This window comes from Balaenoptera physalus (assembly GCF_965194825.1).
Source record: "Balaenoptera physalus genome assembly, chromosome: 16".
Taxonomy (NCBI): Eukaryota; Metazoa; Chordata; class Mammalia; order Artiodactyla; family Balaenopteridae; genus Balaenoptera; species Balaenoptera physalus.
This window is the reverse complement of record NC_138898.1, coordinates 25959708-25976444: the sequence shown is the minus strand read 5'-3', so window position 1 is coordinate 25976444 and position 16737 is coordinate 25959708. Positions and strand designations below refer to the sequence as shown.

Here is a 16737-nt window from a genome sequence, read left to right as displayed (position 1 = left end):
AGGTCTGACATGAGGGGAAGGCAGCTTGGCTCACTGATTACAGGGGCATCAGACACAGGGGAGAATTCTGACTCCACTCACTCGCTGTGTATCCCTGGGAAGTAATCACCTTCTCTGAACCTTAGTCTCCTTATCTGACATTTGAGGTTCAACAATAACAACCACTCATGACAAAGATGAAGTTCAAGTACGGAAAGCACCTGGCACATAGTGGGTAGTCCATAAATATGCATTTCGCCCTTCTCTCTCCGCTTTTGGTTATAATGTGTTTGGTTCTGCAAGACAAGAGCTGCTCTCACTGGACTAGGGCTTGGACCTCCCTGTCCCTCGTTTTTTCATCTGTAAAATAGACTCCAAAGGCCCAAGTGGTGGTAACAAATGCCTCATTACTTCATTTGGGGAAGGGAAGAAGAAAGGGTAAGGGTAGAGGCCAGGATGTCACACAGTCCCTCAGGCCTGGGAAACTGGAAAGCATTTTCCAGGTTATAAAAGTGGGAGGCATGACATTCACAGACATGGAGGTGCAAAACGGTCAGAGCGTGCCCAAGGCAGCCTCATCTCTCAGCCCAGTGATTAAGGGAAAGGACTAGAGTGTGAATGCCTGGGCCCCATGTCCACTGTGAGACTCTGGACGTGTCACCTCACACTCCGAGCCTCCGTTTCCCGCTTGTAGAATGGACGTACTCATTCCCATCCCACACAGGGTTGTGAGGATTTGTGAGGGGCTGGAGGTGAAAAACGATGCCGCGCCTGGCATTCAGCAAGAGCTTGACAAGTATTAGCTGTTGACACTGTTTTTATTGTTATTATTATCCAATGGGTTGAGTCCTAATGATACTGACCAGGGTTTTTGGCCTTCCTTAATCAATAGAAATTGACTAGAGTCCAGACAAGAAATTCAGGCAAGGCTTTATGGGGGCCCCTGCTGCCGCAGGGGGGAGTGAAAGCTAGTAACAGGTTCCCTTGCTCACCCCCCGAGGCAGGGCGAGCTGGTTCCTTCTACGGGGTGAGGGAGTGTAGGGGTGTGTCCAGGGGTCAGGCTAGAGGGGTGGCTTACGTAGTTTGCCCACCCCTTTGGTGGTGTTGAGTTCAGGGGGCATGCGCAGTACTCTGTTTTGGCTCCTGGCTCTTCAGAAGCGGCAGATGGGTTTTAGGTCTTTTTGTATCTTGTTGTCCATAATTTGCCCCAACTGCCCATGCACGCGGTTATGTTTAGTCCCTTATAGTTTCTTTGTATTTTGTTGCTTGAGGAGACATTTGTCCAGGTACAAGCACTGCAGCAAAGAGTCCCAGGTCCCAGGCCCCAGCCTGTCTCACTGACTCTGCCCCATCCTCTCTGTGTCCTTGGGCACCTGTCCCCGCTGGGCCTCAGTTTTCTCTTCTGCAAAGGAGGGACAGCAACCCCTCCCTCCAGGGTTCTGTGAGGATGTGTAGCCCCCAGCATGTGACTGTCATGCAGTTAGGATTCAGAAGCCAGGACACCCCTGCCCTGGAACTGAGGGGTGTCCCAGATGTAAGGAAATCAGAGACAGTTTGACTCTTTTTTGACATTTTGGGATCAGGAGCCCTCCAACTGGAGAAGAATAATTGGACCAGGAATGGAAAAGACCTGGATATGAGATTGAGGTCCCTTCCTGGGCTCCGCGAGCTGCCTCTCCCAGTGTTTCCAAATGTGATCTTCAGGCCACCTCAGAGCGTGGGTCCCCAGCCTCAGCCCCACACGTGAAACCATGAAGTCTTGAGTAACATCCCCATCTCAAGTTTTCCTCTGTTTAACTTGTCAGTGACACGGCTTAACTGTCCCACCTACTAATGTGATTGGCAATTATTTACTTTGGAGAGCAATTATTACTTTGGTGTCTTACTTTGAAAGACACCACCAGATTGCAGAATTCTGAGTTATCTAGAAACCCATCATTCAACTGCTTGTTTCCGGATTCCCACACTATAAAAGAGGCTGTCTCCTCAGCAGTAGCCAGCAGGGAAGAGGAGACCAAGACATCTGCTGGGACGTCTGAGAAGCCAGGTGAGATCTGCCCATTCCATCCCCCCGCCCCTCCACTGCCTGAGTGTGGAGGACTCAGCCCAAAGCCTGGCTCAGAGGAAACGTGTTAGTTATTGCTATTCACTGCCTGGTGTGCAGGGGCAGGGGCAGGCGGTGGATGGGTTCCTCTCTTGTGTTCGTGCCACAAGGGACCTGTCATTCTTTCCACAGATACTGAACGAGAAGATGTTTCAAACTGGGGGCCTTGTTGTCTTCTGTGGGCTGCTGGCCCAGACCACGGTCCTGCTGGAAGCCCTGCCCTTGCCCCTGGACCAGGCACTGCCCTTGCCTATGATTCCGTCCCTGGCCTCGAGTCCCACAGATCTTGCTGGAAGCTTGACAGGTGGTAAGTGAAAGTCTGTGACAACCTCCTTCAGGGGTGTGTGTGTATGTCTGTGTTAGTGTGTGTGTGTGTGTGTGTGTGTGTGTGTGTGTGTGTGTGTGTGTGTGTGGTTGGTTGGGAAGAGAGATAAAAGAGGGCAAGGACTGAGGACCCATAATTGATCTGACCCCCAAGGACCCCATACCCATTTCCAGGTCTCAGCAATGGCCTGCTCTCTGGGGATCTATTGGACATTCTCGAAAACCTTCCGCTCTTGGACATCCAGAAGACTGGAGGGAACACTCCCAGAGGCCTGCTGGGGGGCCTGCTTGGGAAAGCGACCTTACTGACTCCTCTCCTGAACAACATCGTTGAGTGAGTAGCCCTAAAATAGGGCCTTGGACCCCACCAGAGAACCCCCGTTGGAGATCTGACAGCCCCAGGCAGTGGCCCTGAGGAGGGGGGGGTGGTCTGAACATGAGGCCAGGACTCAGGCTGAGACCTTCCTCGTGGTCTGGCAGGGAACACCAGCCCTCTTGAACTAGCAATTGCCCCCAGTCCTAAAGCGCATCCTGCGTCCCCAGCATCATCTATAATCCTCACCATAGTCCTCTGAGGTCAATTTAATAATCCCTAGTTTACAGATGGAAAAACCGAGGCACAGAAAGGTGCCTGTGATCACACCACAGGAGTGATGCAGAGTGAGGCTTCTAACTCTAATTGACTCAAGTCCAAAGGCAAGGTCTTTTCCACTATATTATAGTAATTTTGTTCTCCTCACCTGTGAAATCCCTTAGAAAACTGTGGCCTTTGATGTAAGCAAGAAAGTGTAAGCTACTCTCCTCAATGACATCATCATGTGATGTCCGTGGAACAATCCAAGATGAATAACCCAGGAGCCACCTGAGAGCTCTCTAAGCAAGAGGCAATAGTAGAAAGCTTGGTGCCAGTGAGCTGGCAAAGCCTAGATCCTTCATAGGACTGGGTCAAAGCTTTTCCCATGATTCCTACCCACCCAGGTGCTTGCCCCTGACTAGAAGACAGATAGATAGCCTTGAGTTTGATTTTTATATTCACCATGTACTTGCTGGGTGACCTGGGGCAAGGCACTCAGTCTCTCTGGGCTTGGTTTCTTTATCTGTAAAACGAAGATTATGGTACCCACAGAGAAAAACTGTTGGGAGGACTGAGAAGATGTAGATCACCTGGCTCAGTGGCTGGCTCAGAGAAGAGACTTACTTACTTCCACCCTCTCTCCATTTTCCCGGACTTCCTGCTTCTCCATCTCCGTGATAAACATTGTTGATTGACCTGCTATTGAAGAACTTGGCAGGATGAGTGATTCCTACCATAAATGTTTGCGAAGGACTTACTCCAATTGCCCAGACATCATCCACTTAGCCACTTACCCATCCATCCATCTATTTGTCCATCCTCCCTCCATCTAACCACTTACTCTTCCATGCATCCACCCACATATCCATCTACCCCCCTGCTCATCAGTCTACAAAGTCAACCAATACAGAGTAGACCCTTTCTTTGTAAGGCTCTGAGCTGGCATACAGGATGAAAATATAACCCAGACACAGTCTCTATCCTGGAATACCTTATAGACTTGAGATGAGGAGAGGGCCATGTGTGTGTCCGGATCTGACCCAGGGCAGAGTTTGGGAAAAACTGATGTGAGACTCGAAACCCATGTGGCTTTTGCTGCAAGACTCCCCTCCTATCTCCTCCATCCCACCTCATGGGTAGCTCCCACTCTGGGATGGGTAAGGTGGAGTTAGGTGTGGTTTCTAGGTTTAGAACTAGAGGAGTTAATGTTTCTCCCTCCAATGTTGCTCCCTGGGCAGTATGAAGATCACTGATCCGCAGCTGCTGGAACCTGTCCTCCTGCAGAGCCCTGATGGCCAACGTCACTATGTCACCATCCCTCTGGACATGGTCCTCAATGTGAAAGTGTGAGTGGGTCCCAAGGGGGAATGGGAGGATGGCTCACCAGAGGAGACCCTGATGACCTTGAGTAGTCAAAAAGAAAAAAGGTGTTGGAGTCTGTCTAACAGACCTGAGCCTCCAACTTCAGCTCATTTGCTCCCATGCTGAGTGACCTTGAGTCACTTGGGAAACTCATTTAACCTCTGTGAGCCTTGGTTTCCCCTACTGGGAAATGAGATGAGTACAGCTGTGGGCGAGATGGCTGGCATTTCTGTCAAGGAGAAAAGCCTCCTCTGCCTTGGGATGTGGTGGGACCAGCTGCAACAGACTGTCTTCTCTGCAGGCCCTTGGTCGGAAGTCCATTGAAGCTGGCTATGAAGCTAAACATCACTGCAGAACTCTTAGCTGTGAAAGATGAACAGGAGAAGTTCCACCTCGTCCATTGCAACTGCACTTTCTCCTCTGGCAGCCTGCAAATCTCCCTGCTTGATGGGTGAGGCCAGAGGGGTGGCTACTCCTGTCCAGAAACAATAGGATGGGATGATGGATGGATGGTTGGGAAGATAGAACAAAGGGAGAATGGATGAGTGAGAGGGTGGAAGGGTGAGAAGATGGATAGGTGGAAGGATGGATGGATGGATGGATGAATAGGTAAATGGTCACTTATCCCTTCTTAGGCCAGGCTGACCAATTCTATGCTGGATTAGGCAACAAGAAATCTGAGTTCAAGCCCCATCTACCTGAGGGGTGTGGCAAGAGATGGAGGGCTTCCCGTGTGAACTTGAACAGTGCTTCCCCAACTTGAGTCTCAGCTTTCTCAGATAACTGCAATATGGAGCTACTTTGGCATTATTGACAGATGCTCTAAAATAATAGATGTGGACATGCTTTGTGCCAGTAAAGGGTAAAATAGCTATGGAGCCTACCTGGGTTACTATTTCAGTTCCTGCTGCGAGGGAGAGGGAGGCAGGTATAATATACAGGAGTCGTCCCTATCATGGCTCACGTTTACTGAACACGTGTGTTGTGCATCACGTGTATCATCTCATTGAGTCCTCATGACAACTACATACTAAGCACTGTTCATTCAGTTATGGATTTTACAAAGCCTTATTGAACACCTACTGTGTCCTGGAACTATGGGTTTATTCTACACGTACCTAGTGTGTGCGCTGCTGTGCGGTGTATCACTCCCTTTGGATGTGCCCCTTGTTGTGGACGCACGAGGCCAGGTTCCATGACTCAGGGCTGAGACTGCAGTGGGCACATACCAGTGCTTCTCCATTCCAGCCTCAGGCCCCTGCATGGCCTGTGGCTTTTCTCTTTCAGATTGGGCGCCCTCCCCAGTGAAAGCCTGATTGACAGCATCACTGGGATCTTGAATAATGTCCTTCCTGGGCTGGTGCAGGGCAAGGTAAGTGAGTACAAGTCGGGGCTCCTGATCTTTGGCTCTTAGAGCTTCTCAGGCTAAAAGAAGCCCCTGGGGTGAGCTTTTCTGAGCCTCTCAGTTTGATAAGTAAATTCCATCCATCAGTCTATCTGTCCATTGATCCATGTGTCCATGTTTCTTCTTTTCATCCTTCAAAATGTATTGATTGGTTTCTGCTCTGGGCCAGGCCCTGTGTGTGTCCACACTACAGCTGAAACAGATGGGCTCCTGCCCCAAGAAGCTCCCAGGCCACACCCCCTGTGGCTGAAGACCAGACCCACCCAGCCTATGCTTCGGTGCCTCCTATAACCAGAAACTCACCCCTCCCAGAGTAGTCCACCCTATTCAGAAGCAGATGCCAGATCACAGAGTGAACAGTTCACTGCATGATTGGGCACCTCACCCATGCCTTCAGTTTCTCCTTCCACCCACTGTGGATGTGTGAACATTCATCTGTGGGACTGCTTCGAATCAGACACTCTCAGATACAGAAAAATGATAGAAAATCTCCCCAGAGAATGCATACTGGGGATGCTGTTGCTGCCAGGGTCTCCCTAAGGTGCCACTTTGCCTAACTCTCCTCTCTGCCCCTGGGTCAGGTGTGCCCTCTGGTCAGTGAGGCTCTCGGTCACTTGGACACCACTCTAGTAAACTCCACTGTCAGTAAGTACCTGCTTCCAAGCCCTCTCTCCCCACTGCAGGAGCAGGGATTTCCCCCAGGGAGCTCTGTCCCTGCACACGTGGGACAGCTAGGTCCCTCCAGCCTCAACTCTCCCCACTTCAGATTTCTTCTTTGCCTTGAATTATCCAGATCATGTTGAGGCATAGACTCTATCTCCCCCCATCAGCCCTGACACTGAGAACAGCTGGGCTGGTTGGTGGAGGCGGTACGGTCCCCTCCAAGCCCTGCCTGAGCGTGGTTGGATCTCAGAGTTCCCATTCCCTAGTCCCAGGCCTCCAGGGGACTGTGAAAGTCCCTGGGCTCCTTCACTCTGGTCTGTGGTTATTGTTTCTTCATTTTCCAGACTCACTGATCTACGGGCTGGAATCAAGGTCTAAGCCTTCCAGGAAGGGACCTGGCCTCTGCTGAGCTGAGTGAGTATTGCAACCCACTCTGCAGGATTTGGGAGCTGGCTTTTCTTCTCCTAGTGGGGGCAGCAGGGGGCTTGGGACAGTGACATCCAAAGAGAGAGACAAACAGCCACATAGATATACACCAAGATGCACAGAGACGTCCACAGAAATGCTGACAGAGGTGGAGAGACACAGGCGGCACCGCAACACAGCTACCAAGAGAAACACACATGGTCGTGGATACGTGCACACACACACACACAAATGCCCGGACACACACATGGTCACTTAGACAGACACACAGAGGCACACGCTCTCATGTCAGCACACGCACACATGTACACACACATGCAAACGCGCCACGCACAAATGGACACACAGACACACACTCAAGCACATGCACAAGGAGCTCCCTGACCCCGGGCCTGGGCTCCCCTGGTGGCTGAGACAAGGTCACCCCAGCCTCAGGGTCTCAGCCTCCTCCCCACCCTCTGGAGGGCGGGTTTGATGATGGGCCAATACCAGCAAGACTCAGGGGCTTCGAGGCTCCATTCCGGCTGCGGTCTTCTCCCAACAGAACCATTTCCTGCTGCTCGATCCACCCCCTGCGCAGCACCCGAGGGCTCACAGAAGGCTGGCCCGTGTCCTGGACCATGACACGGCCATGTCTGGAAACCAGAGCAGCCTTCTCTCCAAGGAAACTGCTCCCCCTTCTTTCCCACCAGGCACGTGTCACATTCCATGTTCATCACCAAATAAAACTGTCCTTTCTCTGCACCAGGTGCCTTCTCATTCTTCACCATCGCTGGGGGGCTCATAGGTGGGAAGGTGCCCTGGCCTGAGCGGTTGGAGCTGTAGAACAGAGTTTGGACCTTACATTGGAAATCTTAATGGTCTTAGGCAGGACGGGAAGATGTTCAGATGGGTGTGGATTTCAGAGGGACTGCTCTGGGGTTCTTAGGATGGGTGGACAGAGTGTTGGGTAGATGTAACACTGCAGGCAAAAGTGATGATACACAAGATACCACGCAAGAAGTGAAAATGGCAGATTAGAGGGACGTCCAGGAGGCGGACCTGGAAGGGTGGAGGTGAGGGAGCAGGTGAGGCTCGCGTCCGTGTCTCAGGTGGGGAATTCCAAAGGTAACTGGAAATATGGGGGGACGAGTTGATTTCAGCAGGAATATTATGCCTTTAGCTGTGGCCCTGCTACGTGAAAGTGCCTGGGGGACCACGAGGGAGACGTCCAGGAGGCTGATAGATACACGTCCTCTACCATCTCTCTTTTGCCTACTTGCATCCAGTCATACTGGCCTCTTCTCTGCTCTCTCAGCAAGAGGATGATGAAGATGACAAGGAGGAAGTGTAGGAGGAAGGACAAACTGGTCCAAAACGTTCATTGCTGAAAGGCTTGGGAAAGATAAGCACAGAGAAGGGTCATGGGAGTTGCATATGAAAAGATTATTGATGCCCTGGGTGAGAGTCGTATTTTTAGAGGAAGAAACCTGATTTTACGGAACTGAGAAGAGAACGGGATGTAAGGAAGTTGAGACTGTGAACACAGGTAAGATTTATGAAAAATTGGTTGCAAGAAGGAAGAAGAAGGGCTACCCAGGCTGGGGGACGTTGTCCCCTCAAATAAAAAATAAATATGCTTTCACTGTTTGAGGTCCTTAGAGGATCAGCTCCACCCTTTCACTCCACAGCTGAGGCCTTGAGTTGTATGTGAATGACTTGCACAAGGTCACAGAGTAACAAAAAGGCAAATCAAGGACGGAAACATCTTACACATTGAGAGACCCCACTGACCTTGTGAGAATGAACAGATTCAGGCTGGTGGTTCTCAACTCCTGCCAAACACCTGCCATCGTGTCCGGACCCACCACTATCCCCACTTGCTATTGCCACCAACCAACATGGTGTCAGGGGAGGACAGTCCCGGGGTTCAGAACTGCAAGAAGACTTATTGTAGGAAACCAGCACGCGTCTTCTGGTGAGGACTTAAGAGGGGAAACATCTTCCACACTCACAGAAGTAGAAGATCTTTGAGCTCAGGGTGAGTAGTTAAATTCTGTAAGCAGCTGAATGATTGTTATGACTGTGAAAGACCTGAAATACAGAAAGGACCTTCCAGACTGGAAACCAGCAATCAGGACCTGACTTGGAGAGAACCCAGGCATTAACTACCTTCATGTCCTCTCTGGGCAAGCATTAGGTCAGGACTGAGAGTCCCCCAGGGCTGAGGCCCCAAGGATCAAGGTGGATAAAGACGGGCAAATACACACACCTGGGACTATAGCACTGGTCCTGCTGCCCTCTGACCATGGCACCAAACTGCACTCCTTCCTGGACAGACACCCACTGTCCATCTCTGGATACTATTTTCTTCCTACTGCTCCCTGGACCTCTTCCTATAGCCCACTGATGGGTCCTTCCCTCCCCTAACAATTTCAATTCCTAATTAACCAGTCTAAGATTCCCCTGGATACAAGTGACCTGGTTAATCAGAACACATTTATGACTTATAATGGGACATTTTCACATTTTAAAAGCTCTTCAGAAGGATGTCAGTGGCAATGGCAGATTAAAGACCTCCAAAAATTCTCTCCTACATAAAAGCAAACAGAAAAACGGCGAAAATTGTCCGAAACAATTTTTTCAGAACTCTGGAAATTAACCAAAGGCTTGCAGCAATCCGGGGCCGGGGTTGGGGGGGTGTTTATTCAATAAAAAATGGCTGAATCTTGGTCAGAACAGCAAGCTTTGTGACATTTTAGCTTATGCATCTCCCACTTTCCAGCTCCACAGTAGACTTGAAAACCAAAAGCCCATAATCTCTGTGAAAACCAGTAGCCTGGCAGCCACAGAAGGCCGGCAGAAGGGGATTGATTAGAACAACTTCAAAGCCTCATTCCCAGAGAAGTGTCATTGTTTGACCAGTCTGTTAGTTCCCTGGAGGACCCCATTCTCAAGGCTGTCTTTACTTGACCTGACTCAGAGTTCAGCCAGTCAGTATGAATCATCTTTTCCCCAAGGACATTTGTCAAAATAGTACACAGGCCTTAAGACTGGGTCCCCAGGAGTCTTTAACTCTCAAGCTAGTCCACATTCAAGTCTTCAGGAACTTGTCATAATGACCTTTTAAATGTTCCTGCCAGTCACCGGCTCCAGCAGCCTCTGCTTCAGGTAAGATGATCTTGACTATAATTCTATGTGTTTATCTCTCTCTCCAGATTTCAGGATGGCAGTTTGCCCTATGACCTCAATTCTCTGATGGATCTAAGCATTGATTTTCAGTTCATTGAGCCCTTTTCTTGTTGTGAGGTTGGGAGTGACAACTTCCAAGCTCTGTACACGTGAGAGCTGAAGTTAGAAGTCTGAGTTTGCCATAGTTTTCACCAGTTAGTTTCGTTTCGCTAGAGGATGGGCCCCCAGAGTCCCCCATACTGCCATCCTGAAAGTGAGACTTCTTTGGAAGTTGTTAACCATTATTTCTTCAAATTTATTTTCTGCAACCACTCCTTTTCTCCTCTCATTCTGGGACTCTGATGACATGAATGAAGCTTTTTTGTTAGAGTCTCTCTGGTCACTGAGGCTCTCTTCATTTCTTTCAACCTTTTTTTCTTCCTCTTATTCAGATTGGATAACTTCTATTGATTCACCTTCAAGTTAATTGACTATTTCCTCTTTCGTCTCCACTGTGTTGCTGAACCTATCCGCTGAATTTTTTATTTCAGTTACTTTTATTTTTACACTCTAAGATTTCCATTTAGTTCTTTTTTGTAGATTCCATCTCTCTTTTGAGACCTTTGTCTTTCCATTCATTTCAAAAGTGTTAGTCCTTAATTCTTGGAACATGTTTATAATATCTGCTTTAATGCCATTGTTTGTTAATTTCAACGTCTGGATCGTCTCAGAGTTGATGTCTCTGAGTTGTCTGTTCACTTGAGAATTTGTCAGACTTTCCTAGTTAATTGTATTCCAAATAATTTTGGGCTGCATACTTTTTAATACTATGTTATGAGACTCTGGGTCTTATTTAAATCCTATGGAGGATATTGGGGGGGGGGTGTTTGTTTGAGCATGCAATTGACCCAATTAGAATCTAACCCAGTTAAGTTCAGTTTCCAACCTACCTCCTGTGGGCTGTGTTTTTAAACAAGGGATTTCCTCCATTGTCTTTCTCTCATAAGGGTCCCTCTTCCTAGTCCTTGGATCAGAAAGAGAGGACTTCTCTTGGAGCTCTTTCTGTTCACACCCGTACATAGTTCCATGATTCAGACTGTCTTTGGGTCCAGCCTGAAAGATATAAGTGGGATTAAAACCCAGGAAACTCAACTACGGATTCATTCATTCTTTAAGTTATGACTTCCTTCCCCAATCCACCATTGATGTTTCAGAATTCTCCGAGAGCCACTTCATTCACTATGTCCAGGGGGTTCATTTCATTCCATAGGAAGGACAGTGTGGAGTATGCTTACCCCATCTGTTTCAGCTCTCCAATCTGCAAAACCAAATGGCTTATGACACATGATGGTGGACTACCAGAAATTTAACCAGGCACTCTCATAGATGTACTATCTTTACTAGAACAGTTGAATGCAGCCTCTGGTACTTGGTATGTAGCTATTTATCTGGAAAATGTGTTCTTTTCGATACTCGTCAGATAACGAGTCCAGAAGCAGTTTGCGTTCACTTGGGACGGACGATGGCACACCTGCAGCCTTGCCCCTGCTCTGCGTCACAAAATAGTCAGAGGGGTCCTCTCATGTTCATGTTCTAGTTACTGTTGCTGTATAACATTTCACCCCCAAATTGAGGAGCTTGAACAACAATACCCATTTCGTGGTGTTCCCTGGATTCTGTGGGTCAGAAATTCAGGACGGCTCAGGGGGAAGCTCTGGCTCATAGCCTCTCCTGTGATTGCAGCTTTGCTTGTAATCGCTTGTTTAATCCTCCACACAGCCCTCTGAGCTAGGTACCGTTATCATTGGCCTCCCTTTGCAGAGGCACAGAGAGGGTGAGTAAATACCCTAAAGTCACCCAGCTGGGTGAGGTGGGGCTGGGGCAGGAGCCAGGCAGCCAGGCCCACAGGAGGAACATCAGAGGAGCTGTGACTCATTCCCCATCCCACACCCCACTCTGCCCCCCAGGACCAGCCCACAGACCCCGCAGGCATTGAAAAGAGAGGCAAGAAGAATGACAACAGCAGACCCATCGAACCTGACTGTGGGCCAGCCTCTGCTCTAAGCATTCTTTGTAGGTTAATTAAATTAATTAATCAATCCTCCCAGTAACCCTCGAGGCTTGCATTGTTACTGCCCCATTTCACAGATGCAAAGCCTGAGACACAGAGAGATGGGGTCACTTGCCCAAGGACGCACACCTGTAAGTGTGGAGGTGTCTGGCTCTAGTAGGCTCTATCTTGTCTCTGGATAAATTCACTCACAGTCCTCGCCCTTCGTCCCAGGCTCTGTGAGCCTGCCTTGTCCAGTGGCATTTCCTCTTGTAATTCTGCAGAGGCTGCTAAAGACTCCATAGGACACGTATGGCAAACATCAAAGATTTTCAATGAACTGGAGTTGATGCGCCAGGGGAATGAAGACTGCAGGTCTCACCACAACCATGAACACTCTGGACCACAAGGGGGCAGAAGCTGGCTCCATCCAGCCCAGGGTCCTGCCTAGCAGAGGTGTTCTCAGGAGGAAAGGGGGAAGGCGGGTCATCCACAAGGACCAGCCATTCAGGGCCACAATGTCAGCCTTAAATGTCAGCCAGTGGAAAGGAGGGAATTTGCTTGAGTTCTTGCCCTTGCACCATGCATCATGTCTCTGTTTGATCATTAATTTCCAACGTCAACAACTTGACTTGTTTTATCTCTCCCCGTCCTCCCCCACCGCCTAACTCACAAGGGCCTGGGTCTACTGTCTCTCAGACTTTTTCTTCTCTCCCAAATCTTCATCATAAAACTTCAGCAGTTTCTCTGCCACCTGCTTGTATTCTCTTTTCTATCCCCAACTCTCCATTTCATTCTTTTACTAATTACACTCAATGGTAACGTCTCAGAATTTGCTCACTTTTTAAAAATTGGAATCTCAATTTTATGGTATTAGTTAGGACAGAGCAAGGCTGTGCTACAGTAACAAAGGAGCCCTGAAACCTCAGTGGAGTAACACTATAAAGTTTGATTTTTCACTCCCACGTTCACTCCACACACCATTTTGGAGTGATACTGTCTGGAATGCACAACCTCTTCTGTCACCAAGACAGGGTAATGAGGGCTGGCAGATGGGCAGGACATCATTAAAAGCTGGGCCAAAAAGCGGCATGCTTCACTTCTTTCACATTCCACTGGCTAGCCATTCTCTTCCCCTGAGCCCCAGTCTCCTCATCTGAAAAGGGGGGATAATCACAGAACCTGTCTGAGAGGGGTTTTGTGGGGATTAAGTCAGGTGATACATATAAAACACAAGAGTCAGGCTCAAGAAACAAGCTATTATTATCATTCATGCCAACTATTTCCTGGAATAGCATTTCAAGCAAATTATTTGAGCCTCATTTTATCATTGAAAAAAAAAGGGGGGAGGCATAATAGTACTACATTCAGCATTATTGTGAACACAAAATAATGTGTACAAGACCTGGCACATAGTAAGTGCTTAAGAAATGTTGCTGCCCTGAGTTAGCTTCAAAATCTTTCTAGAAGGAATCATTGGTTCCAGGGAAGAGCAACCAGGATCTAGGAATTGGACACACAAGAGAGAATCAGCATCAAGGTCAGTCAGGGTTTGATCAGCATAGAACCACTAGGAGTGATGTGTATAATAAGGGATTTATTGTAGGGCTCCCTTATCCCTGCAACTCATGGAACTGTAGGAGCAAGTTGAATGGGCTCTGTTAAGTTGTTGTCTTTGCATCTGATGCTGGAGCCTGAAGTCAGCAGGGCAGGCAGACAGGAAGGGAAGATGGATGTGGAGTGGGGGAAGATCAAAGACAAACTGGAACCTGCTTCTGTGTCTCCCCACCTCCAAGGCTCCAAGTTCAAAGATGCAGGGATGCTGGGGAGAGTTCCTGCTCCTCTGGTGGATGATTTTGAGAGCCCAAGCACTTGATAAGGCAATGGAGCAGAGCCAGAGACTGAGTGCTGGTCCAGACCCTGCCCCTACCTGCATGTGACCCTTAATGCAAAGTAACCAAGACCAGTCACAATCCCACAGCCCTCTTGAGCATTAACTGTGATGCAGCAGAGCAGAACTCACTGCATGGCATCCTCCTTTTTGGGACTCAGTCTTCTAAGCTGTGAAATGGGAGACTTTCAGCATTTGAGTCCTTGTTTCAGAAGAAAACTCTCTGCCCTGGAAGGGCACCATTTTATTTATGCTGCAGCTAAATACTTCTCCCCTTGTATTAGTTATCTACTGCTGTGTAACAAGTTATCCCAAAACTTTGTGGCTCAAAACCATAAACATTTATTCTATCACAGTTTCTGTAGGTCAGAAATATAGAAAGAGCTGGGTGATTCTGGTTCAGGGTCTCCCATGTGGTTTCAGTTAAAATGTTTTCCAGGGCTGCATCTTCCGAAGGCTTGACCAGGGCTGGAGAATCTATTTCCAAGATGATTCACACACATGGCTTTTGGCTGGAGGCCTCAGTTCCTTGCCACCCAGACTTCTCCATTGGGCTGCTTGAATGTCCTCTCAACATGGCAGCTGGCCTCCCCCAAAGCAAGTGATCCAAGAGAAGGAAAGAGGAAAGCTGCAGGACCTTTTATCACCTTGTCTTAAAAGTCACACATCATCACTTTCTGCCATATTCTCTTCATTAGAAGTGAGTCACTAAATCCACTCCACACCCAACGGGAGAAGAATTAGTCCTGTCTCTTGAAGGGAGCATCAAAGAATTTGGATGTGTTTTAAAACCACTATCCCCCTCTCCATTCCAGATATTCCCATGGACATTGCCCTCAATGACCAAAGGCTCAGAAGCATATTTTCCCAAGCAAACAAGCCTTTCCTCCTTAGATAAAATCTTTAGCCTCCCTAGAAGGTGGAAGTGGTTACAATCCAGTGTTTGGATTTTATATTATTGCTGTTGCAACTGTTTGTTTAATAGCAGTTTTTCCTTCCCACCACGTTCAAATCAGACAAAAGTAGAAATACTCTGATTGAAGTGGAGATAAAGGGCACAGTTTCAACATTTCTGCCCTTTGTCAGTGTCTTTGCCAGCAGTGATGGTACTTCCCCTGGTATGTGAGATGACTTGAGACAGAGCATGAAATCCCAAAGGAGAAACATTTTTGTTCTCTTTTTTATTCTTTTTTCCTTCCTCTGACCACAGGAAGAAGAAAGTCTCAGTTGGGAGCTAGTCTGTCTTTACTACTTTGCGTGATGCTGCTACAATCCCTCTTGAGAGAGATAGATCCTCCAATTGTTCTCACCACATTATCCCATAAAACTTAACATTTTTCTTTTTCGCTTGTATCTACTTTGTGGTTATCTTCTATTTCTGAAAGTTGATGCTGGGGCTTTTAACTGAAAACTGTGAAGTTTCCTATTACAATAGATTTTCTTTAAAAATAGGGAGACAATTGAAAGGAGAATATTAAGCAAGTAAAAGTAATGGTGGCTGGTTTGGGGCAGAAATCGTGGAGGTGATATGTGAATGATTGGAATCTGGGGACCCTGGGGGCCTGTCCTCTAATGAGGAACCCATCCTCTGATGCCTAGCCAGCCTGGCCGCTGGATACCCTGAAGCCACGTAAACCTCCAGGGCCCTAGCCTTGCACCAGCACTCTCGCATAGCCTTGTGACCACTAGAGAGAGCTGCTGCATGGCAACCCAGCAGTCATCTTGAAGATTAATATTTATTTGGCAGTAATGGTGGGCCTAACACCTTGCTAAACCCTTTAAATGCAGGATCTTATTTAATCCTCACAGAGATAAGGACTCTAAGACTCAAGGTCATACAGCTTGTGAACAGCGGATTCAGGATTCAAATCCCAGAAGTCAAACTCTAGAGCCCAAGCTCTTTGCCAGGGGCTGCAAACTCACCATCCTCCAGCCAAATCTGGCACATTGTTTTTCCTTTATACTTTAAATTACTTCAAGTGTTGGTTATTCTCCAATTGTGGACTGATTGTAAATGCAGTCACCTATTCCCACACCTCCATCCTACCAAATTGTCTTATGCTATTAAATGCTTGGCCCCAAAAGTAGGGTTGCCTGATCTACCAATAAAAATACAGGACACCTAGGTAAGGTTGAATTTCAGATAAACAGTGAATATTTTTTGTGTAAGTATGTCCCAAATATTGCGTGAAACAAACTTAAACTAAAGTTATTCATCTTTTATCTGAAATCCAAATTTAACTGGGCTTCCTATATTTTTTTCTGGCAACTTTACCCTACTGGCATTTGTATTTATAACTCCTGCCCTGTACTCCATTCCCCCAGAGAGGGGAAAATTTATTGAGCATCTACTCTGTGCTAGTTTTGAGTGGAGCCCAGAGAAATCAAGGGCTCTGCAGCAGCTCCAGGCAGCAGTTCAAGCAACACTGTTGCTTGAGCCACATGATCAGGCAGACCCCATGGTACTAGAAGTATCTATGATGCCATGTAGAGTGTTTGACAAACCCCAATAAGGGAGTTACAGAGAAGACCCCTAGAGTTCTGGAGCAAAGTCATACCATCTTCAGCAGAGAACTGTACACCGCTAGAAAAAATAGCTCCTGACCTGTTACTGGGCCATCAAGTGACCATGAGGCCAGAACTTCCCATCATGCACTAGGCACTGTTATCCACCAAGTTGTAAGGTCAGGCAGGACCAAGAGTCATCCATCATCAGGTAGAAATAGTACATCTAGCTTGGCTCAAGGTCCAGCATAAGTAAGCTGCATGAATAGGTGGCCTAGACACCCACCTCCCTTGTCACCTATGT

At 47.9% G+C, this 16737-nt stretch overlaps 1 protein-coding gene across 2 annotated transcripts; it reads left to right on the top strand.

Moving 5' to 3' along the window:
* Nucleotides 1–1928: 1928 nt before the first annotated feature.
* Nucleotides 1929–7581, top strand: BPIFA1 (BPI fold containing family A member 1). Of its 2 annotated transcripts, none has more exons than XM_082432237.1 (9): nt 1929–2026; nt 2216–2390; nt 2582–2741; nt 4220–4327; nt 4645–4794; nt 5631–5715; nt 6330–6393; nt 6756–6825; nt 7382–7581. In XM_082432237.1, the coding sequence occupies exons 2-8, from the start codon at nt 2231–2233 to the stop codon at nt 6818–6820; spliced, it is 792 nt and encodes a 263-aa protein (XP_082288363.1). In that variant the 5' UTR covers nt 1929–2026; nt 2216–2230; the 3' UTR covers nt 6821–6825; nt 7382–7581. The 2 variants fall into 2 exon arrangements, with proteins under 2 accessions (XP_082288363.1, XP_082288362.1); XM_082432236.1 differs by having other exon boundaries at nt 5592–5715.
* Nucleotides 7582–16737: the final 9156 nt, after the last annotated feature.